This window comes from Vitis vinifera, chromosome 7, assembly GCF_030704535.1.
Source record: "Vitis vinifera cultivar Pinot Noir 40024 chromosome 7, ASM3070453v1".
Classification (NCBI taxonomy): domain Eukaryota; kingdom Viridiplantae; phylum Streptophyta; class Magnoliopsida; order Vitales; family Vitaceae; genus Vitis; species Vitis vinifera.
Window position 1 is genome coordinate 4,409,309 of NC_081811.1, and position 8,920 is coordinate 4,418,228.

General features: G+C 33.2%; 1 protein-coding gene across 1 annotated transcript; it reads right to left on the reverse strand.

The window, feature by feature from the left end:
* Positions 1–6,152: 6,152 nt before the first annotated feature.
* LOC100267467 (uncharacterized) lies at positions 6,153–7,161 on the reverse strand. The gene has a single exon (XM_002270682.2). It carries the CDS (start codon positions 7,133–7,135, stop codon positions 6,281–6,283), a length of 855 nt encoding a protein of 284 aa, XP_002270718.2. The 5' UTR covers positions 7,136–7,161; the 3' UTR covers positions 6,153–6,280.
* Between the last annotated feature and the right edge of the window lie 1,759 nt (positions 7,162–8,920).

Sequence of the window (8,920 nt, forward strand, 5' to 3'; positions counted from 1 at the left end):
ATTTATTAATTTTTAATCGATTTTTTATTTTCTTTTATATTTTCTTTATTTTGTATTTTCTCTCAATTTTTTGAGAATCAAACATAACCTTAAAGTATTTTAATTGAATTAAAATATGGGAAAGTTGAAAATTCTAAAAAAAAAAAAATAGTTATATTAAAGTGCGGAAGAAATGATTAACAAGACTTTTTATTTTAATTTAAAAGACTTAAAAAAATGGCTCATTTCCCATACTCTAAGGCTGCTAAATCAGTGAAAATGGTACACTTGAAGTTCACGACTTAAATTTGAAGTTACTATATAAAAACTTCTATATGAGGGGTTGTTCCTTGATACCCACTATTTATTTTGAAGGTATGTACCCACATTTGACCCAATAATAAAATAACACATGTAAAGTGTATGTCATAAAAAAATTTATAAAAATTTATCAGACCGATGAAAAAGACCTATTGCTGAGAAATAATCATATGCATATCATACATATCTAAATATTATAACTTTTTTATATATAATTTATTATTAAATATCAAATATAATTTATTGTTTAATGAACTACTTAACTCTATCTAAAAAAGGAAAATCCTACCAACTACCTGTATACTCTCGTTATTCATATATACAAAAAAGGATACCAATTTAATATGAAAATTAAATAGTTTCAACTATTATATTACAAAATATGTGGGATGTGTTTTGATAAATTAAATTTAAAGATCAAGTTCGAAACTTTTTGAGAAAGAAAATTTAAAATTTGTATTCTATGAAGAAGATTAAGGATTTCAAGTGATTACAAGTGTCAAAGGTAATATTTGATATTTTTTATTTAAATATAAATTTTGTAGGTAGAAATGTTATGTTAAATAATGAATATGTAATGATTTATAATATTTAAATGTTTGATTTTTTTATGAGTTTATTATTAATCAAATTAAAATAATTTAATATTTTGTTATCAAATTGTTATTAATATTTTTATATCATTTTTTTGTGTGTTCATAGATTAAATTTGAAGGTCAAGTTTTATATGTCTTGAAGAAGGAAAACTAGAATTTTTGTCTTTTAGGAAGATAGTATATGAAGGATTCCAAGTGATTCCAAGTGTTAAAAGGTAAAATTTGATTTTTTTTATTATTTAAATATAAATTTTATAGGTGGAAATGTCATGTTAAAAAAGTTATAAACAATGTGAGAAGATGAACAAACATTGTGAGAGATAGTACAAACTTTGTGAGATAAGGTACAAACATTATGAGATGTGGTATAAACATTGTGAGAGGGGGTATGAACATTGTGAGAGGGGGTATGAACATTGTGAGAGAGAGTATGAACATTGTGTGAGAGAGAGTATGAACATTGTGAGAGAGTGTACGAACATTTTGAGAAAATGTATGAACATATTTAGGGATTATTTATATATTTATTATAAAAAAAATGTGAAAAAAAAAATACATAAAAGAATTTGAGAAATGATGTGAAACATTTGAAACAAAGTATAAAATGATATAAAAATATTTTTTTTTTAAAAAAAAAAAAACCAAATTGATGACAAGTATGACTAGATAATGTAATTTTCTAACTACTCTTTATTTTATATTTCAGTTTTTTCATGGATACAATGGACAAAGGAAAAGGAAAGGAATTCATCATTGATTTGAACGATGAATACTTTGATTACCAATATGATAACAATGTGAAAACTGAGTCTGATGAAGAGGCCATGCTTGTTTCAGAGAAGATTTTGAATGGTTTAACACTTGAAAGTGTATGGAAAATGGAGTTTAGCTCAATAGAGGATATAGAAGAATTTTATAATTTATTTGCTAAAGTTACCGAATTCAGTGTTAGAAAGGATGACGTTAAACGAGATAAGAATCAAAATATAGTATCTAGTAAGTGGGTTTGCTCAAAAGAAGGATATTGACAAATAGTGTGTTTGGAGAATGAAAATCGAAAACAAGAACCTAAGACAGTAACTAGAGTTGGTTGTGAGACAACATTTCAAATTGGGTTTAACGAACAAATGAACAAGTGGATTGTGAAGGAGTTTATGGCCGATCATAATCATCCTTTGGTGGAACAAAAAAGTATCCAATTCCTTCGATCCCATAGGGTCATGAAAATTGCATATAAGACTCAATTGAATGCAATGCGAGGTGTTGGCATGAGAACTAATCAAATTATGGATTACATGGTGCAACAATCAGGTGGATATAATAATGTTGGCTTCACAGAAAAAGATCTATATAACCATGTTGATGCTGATCGTAGAGTTTAGATAAGAGATGGTGATGCATAGGGTGCTTTGGCTTACTTGTGTGGAAAGTCTGAAATTGATCCATCATTTTATTACAAATTCAATGTTGATTGAAGACAACCGTCTAACAAACCTATTTTAGGTAGATTCTACAAGTAAATTGGATCACACTTGTTTTGGAGATGTGTTGGCATTTGATACAACTTATTGAACCAATGCTTATGAAAAACCATTGGTTGTATTAGTTGACATTAACCATCACCATCTGACTTGTTTGTTTGGATGTGCATTATTGGTAGATGAGAGCGTTAGCACTTACAAATGGGTCTTAGGGATTTTTCTGAATGCAATGAATAACAAGAAGCCTCTTTTTGTTATTACTACTGGAGATAAAGCAATGCGTAAAGCAATTAAGAGGATATTTCCAGGCTTTTATCATCGATTATGTGCTTAGCATATTCAGCACAATGCATTCACTAATGTCCATGTCAAAGATTTTACTAATCATTTTTCTAAGTGCATGTTCATGGAAAGCACCGTTAAAGAATTTGAATGTGCATGGAATAACATGTTGGAAATGTTTAATCTTCATGGACATAAGTGGGTGATGGATATATATGCTAAGCGTTTTAGATGGACAAAGGCTTATTTAAGGGGACATTTTTTTTGTAGATATGAGAAGCACACAAAGGTGTGAAAGCATGAATACATACTTGAATCATTTCCTTAAAACTTGTTTGAAGCTGTTTGAGTTTGTGAAGCATTTTGATAGAACACTCTCATGTATTCATCATAATGAGGCAAAGACAGAGTTTGAGACACACCATTCTTTAGCTGTTCTAACAACCAAACTCTATGCACTTGAGAAACACGTAGAGATTATTTTCAAAAGGCAATCTTTTCTCAAATTTAGGGATGAGATGAAGAATGTGGAACTGTTTTTCCCTATCAATACAAAAAATCATGGAGATTATCATGTCCATACATTACCAAGTTTAGAAGCCTTGACAAGTTTTGGAAAGTATGTTATGCTAATGGTGATTGGTTTATGAAATGTACTTGTATGATGTTTGAGTCAATTGGTTTTCCATGTCCCCACATGATTATTGTAATGAAGATAGAACACCTTGAAGAAATACCTAAGAGTTGTATTTTGAAAAGGTGATCTAAGTTAGCAAAAGAAACAATCCAAGTTCATTATGACAATGAAGTTAAGGTGATGTGACTAACCTCATACGATATGGTGCACTCAGCTCTATGTGCTCACAGATGTCTTATTTTGCATCTCAATCAGAAAAAGCTTTTAAAGAGGTTAGATGTGAAATCAAAGACTTACTTGTCAAATGGAAGAACTTCGTAAAAATTCAGCAAAAGAAGGTGGATGGGAAGATTTGAAAGCTACCAAACACCATGTTCGAGATCCTAACATTGTGAAGACCAAAGGTAATCCGGGTACCTTAAAAGACAAATTTAAGAAACCAAGGCATCGTGGGAAATGTAAGAAAGTAGGACACATTGTTCAAACCAATTGACATTTTGAATGAGGAAGTATTCCTACTTTTCCAAATTGTAGATAAATGAGCTCAGGAGGTATGAGATCCATTTCGAGAATTTTATCCAAACATGTGATTGTTTTACAAAAACATTTGGCTTGCTTGTTGGGGAATGTGTTTTGTAGCATTTGACAAGCCATAGCTGCAAAAAATTGGAAGGGATCTGATTTTCAACTCTTTTTAGTTGCTAGTGGATTTTTGTGTTTATTGTTTGTCGCCGCAAGACTCAATATTTGGCCATTATGTTCTGTTTATGAAGAGACTTTTGTGTTTTTGGTGAGGCAATCCCTTCTACAAGGTTCTTGATTTGTTTCTACTTCCTAGGTTGAACCAAATCTGGCTGATTGAAAGCCCAAGTAGGTGATCCCCCAGCTTGTACTTTCTGTTTTGGTGCGGCAGTTTCTTTTTTTTTTTTTAAATGTCCAAAGGAGTTCTGTTGTGTTGTTAATCATCTTTTTTGCGTGAATGATCAGGATGCTATATTTGAATGGCAAAATGCAATCAGGGGGTCTGCTGATACTGAGTTTGAGGCAGGAATCTATCATGGAAGGATCCAGTTGCCTGCAGAGTACCCATTCCAGCATCCTTCATTTCTCAGATCTGTGATTAAATTACTACTAAAAGAAGTATAATTCTGGTGGAAAAAAACACAACAACATGAAACCCAATATGGGTTCTTTAACCATCAGATTTTGACACTTCTGAGTTCTGATCATGGAGCCACAACTATGGGATTCCAAATGCAACACACCCCAGTGTGAATATTTTGTTCACTTAATGTCTACTGTTTTTCTGAATTTTCCTTGCACGTTATACTCATTAAAGTGTGCTATCCTTTCAGCCTAGTGGTCACTTTGAAACACAGACCGAGATTTTCCTAAGCATACCAAATCATCACCCTGAACATTGGCAGCCATCATAGAGTGGTGCTCTTGATTCTCCTATATTCATATTTGATGAAGGAAATAAATGCCTCTTATTTTATATTTTGTGATAAAGGAACTGATATCCATGTCCTCTTCAGTATGCATATATCTGAGAGCTTGACATATATATATATATATAAATATGTATGTGTGTGTAATTTGCCTCACAATTTTGACCGTGGAACCTTTTACCAAAGGATAATTTTTATTCTCCTGGATGATATTTGACAGTTTGAACTGCTTTAGTGTGGCATTCATTGCATTCATGCCCACCGACCCTGGAGGTGCTTTGGGCTCAGGATTATTCAAAGGAAGAAAGGCGAGGTTTGGCCATCAAATCTCGTGAAGCAGCACCGAGATTTGGGGCTCCTGAACGTCAGGTGCTGATTGATTAGGTTCATACCTACTCTTTACTTGAAGTAGTGTCAGAATTGGTCTTTACCAAGAATATGATCGATGAAGTCATTTCTTGAAATCCTAAGATGACTGTAGGCATGCTGCTACCTAATTCAAATGCTATGACAAACAAATATGCTCTCTTAAAATGTTGTACAAAGTAGAATGGTATCTTCTATTTCCAGTGGACACCCACACATCCTTCTAGAGCATAACAAAATATTCAAGATTTTAGGTCATAAATCTTGTTAGGCTTGCAATTGGGTACAAAATTATGCTTTTGGAATTTTTTTGGGATTTTTGATTTGGTGTCTCAGTCATATAAGCAGAGCTAATGACGCAGATTCACCTCGGCAACCAGTTCCCTCGCAGATGCCAAAAGAGGAGTCGACCAAGAGGGACATTGAAGCCCCCAGGTTAATCATCAAAACATTGATGCTATTGGTGAACTCGAGGAGGATGATGATGAGGATAAAGCTAGTGATATGATTGTGGAAGACATGCGTGAGGTCCAATTGAAAGCTAAAGCTGGCCCTTTGAGTTTCACTTTTAGTGCAGTAGGGCTGAGAGTATCTTGACGTCTCGACGTGTCACCGAGAGGCCAGAAGCAAGAAGAGGGTGGCATTTTGATGATCGACTGCTCACTTTTGCTGCCATTGGGTTCCTGAGAGCTACGAGCACTTCAATGTCGCCTCACGGATCGTAGATACTGAAACGTTTGATTTTAGTCGGCAGCTCTCATCAAGCTGCCTTTGACAAACTGACAAATAACACGTCTTGAGACATATTTTTTAAAAAGAAAGTGCAGGAAACTTGTATTGTGAAAATTATTGGTAGTTAGGCACGCTCTGTCTGGATCTTCTTCTTTTAGCTGTATTGCATTGTATCCTGTTGATAAGAAATGAAATATAGTTCAAGGATTATGATCATATGAACTGCAGATATAGTTGAAAACAAGGCCATTAATGAATACTATCTGATGTTGGTATGTTAATATAATAATTCCCCACCTACCATCCATTCATAAAACAATGGGTTTATTTGATGGATTGGATTAGAATACAGTTGTAGTGAATACAATATTAGTTTACATTATGACCAGGTGATAACAAAAAATCCGTTTAAAAAATTGCTGGAAATGGTCAAATTCAGACCTTGTCTTCATCCCCACAAGAGCCGCCATTGGTCTGTTCTACTTTCCTCCTGCAGAGCAGAACCATCCCAACCCACATTAGACCCTTCACAACCCTAACCATTCCAATCGTTACAGTCAGGTAATACAGCCACCAACCGACAAAATCCGCCACCCCAACACCCATTAACAGCTCTCTCTTCATCTCAGCAACAATAGCCAGAGACTCAACCTCATCCCTCAATCTCCACCACCATAGGCCGCCCAAGCTTGAGGCCATGACCACCCTCTCACCCCACCTCTCCTCCCTTGCAGCCCCGAAAATCGTGTCGTCCACCACTGGTTTCACAATTGTCCTGGACCAATGCAGCATGGTCTCGTGCAGCCCCAGGAAAAACACCACCCTACACAACAAACTCCTCTCGCTCCCAAGGCTTGTGCTTTCAATCCCGGCTGCTATGCTAACTTCAATCCCCAAACCAACGCATACTTGCAACGTACAGAGAAAAATCCATGCAGTGTACAAACGGGGCTGGAAAGATTGGCTTGTTGCCTCACTTAAAAGGGCCATCCGACCAGTCAGGCCATGGACAAGAGTGGCTAAGCTAATAAAGGAAACAAACGCATGGAGAAGAGTAGGATTAGTGTAAAGGAAAAAAGAGAAAACAAGAGAAAAGGGCTGTGGTATGGCAATATTAGTGCCCAAAGATAAGAGATAGTGGGCAATAGAGAGTCTAGCTAGAAGGAGAAATGATAGAGGAAGGAGGAGGCTGAGAAGGGTGACTGTAAGAATATGAAAAGTTTCCCTCAACATCTTCTTCTCCACGGCTTGATGCTGAAGAATGTTGGAGCCCATATTGTTTTCAAGCATATAACTCTCCTTTACACACACACAGAAGGAACAAAATTGAAGTCTATGTATGCGAATAAATAGTACAGTTGTGGAGAAGGAAGTCTAGAGTGGTTCCCACGACCTTGGTTCGTTGACATAGGGCATTGTCTCATTCCATGCTTTTGCTCGAAGTATTTCTGGATATTATTTAAAGAGAATATGCCTAATATTATAGAATTGCTCTTAAGGGAAATGAAGGGACGGCCTTGTTTATATAAAATCTGAGGTAATGAAATAAGATTTAAGTACAAGAATCCAACTACCTAGTAATATGACTTGAATGATACAAATAAATGGAATTTGGGTATAAAGTCTTAACACCTCGAAAGTTACTTATGATATTAAATGATTAGCGATAATTTTTTCGTATATAAAAAAAGACATTAAAAAATTTCTCTTGCTTTTGATTGTGAATAATATAATTGAAGTTTTGGATGTTAAATAAAACGTTAGGTGTCATTCAAATTTTTTTTTTAAAGGTAAGGTCGTATTTATTTTTTTAGTTAATTTTAAATAAAACTTAAAGCTAAATAACATTTAATAGAGTTAAATATTAAGTTTTTTTTTAATGTTTTATTTTTATTAAGATTTTTTTTTTAAAAAAAGGAATAATTTATTTTTAAAATTTTAAAAAGTCAAAGTCAACTATTTTAATTTTTTATATTTAATAAAAAATTTTAAAAATAAATAATGAATTAACAAAAAGTAAGAAAAAATAAATTATCTAAAATTTAAAAACAAATTATTTTCAATAAAAAGTTAAAAAGAAAAATAACACCTAAGGTTGTGTTTGAATATTAAATTTTTTTTTTTTTGAAAAAAAAATATCATGAGAGAAGAGAATCACGAGGGAATACAATAAAAGAAAAAATAGAATAAAAAATTAAATTCAATAACTTTTACTTACGTTTTGTTAATTTCATTATCCTAAAATAATTAAATCACATTGAATATTGAAAGTACCTAAAAAATTGTTAGGAAAATTCCAGCAAAAATAAAAAAAATGACATTAATATATATGAAAAAAAAAATATTGAAGCTGAGGACAACAACCAAATATGAATTAAAATAAATTCACTGGTTCAAAGAGAACAATGGATGCAATTGGTTTTTAGGTTGCTGACATTCTTTTGTTGCTTGTACTTGTTGAGCCCTTCCGTTTTCTGCAGTTTTCTATTCAGTTGAATAATATTTTCCTTCCATCCAAGCACCCGTGCCAACCCCACCCACAGAAAAATATAGAGATTACAAGCATGCCACAACTGATCATCATTTTAATTCCCATCAAGGCCTTATCTACTTCCACAGTCAACCATACAATATTTCCAAGTGGGAAACACACATTTTCTTTCCTTCCAAACATCATTTTCTCTCAACAAACTCGAGATATTTTTGGAATATTCTGACCCATTCGTTTCTGAATTTTTAAAACCGAGTCGTTTTGCCGTTTGCGTGATGTCCAAACCGAGAATCTTCAATTTCTATTATTATTTTTTCACTAAGGTTTTCCATCAACCGGCAGTGTTTGACCATGATTCTGACAATCCAACGGCCCAGATTCTCCTGGCTAATCAATTATTGAACGGTCGTTATCATTCCTACAAGTTTATAGCGTAAGCCTTGGAGTAAATATTTACGACTTTTATGTTCCAATTTATTTGAAAAGATATTTCATTGATCAATGCACTAATGTTGAAAATTATTGTAAACTAAAACGGTCACATTTTAATTTTTAAAAGTAATTAAATTTTAAATTTTTTTTAA

Excerpts from the sequence above, each read along its gene's own strand:
- LOC100267467 (XM_002270682.2), bottom strand. The coding sequence starts at position 7,135 with ATGCTTGAAAACAATATGGGCTCCAACATTCTTCAGCATCAAGCCGTG.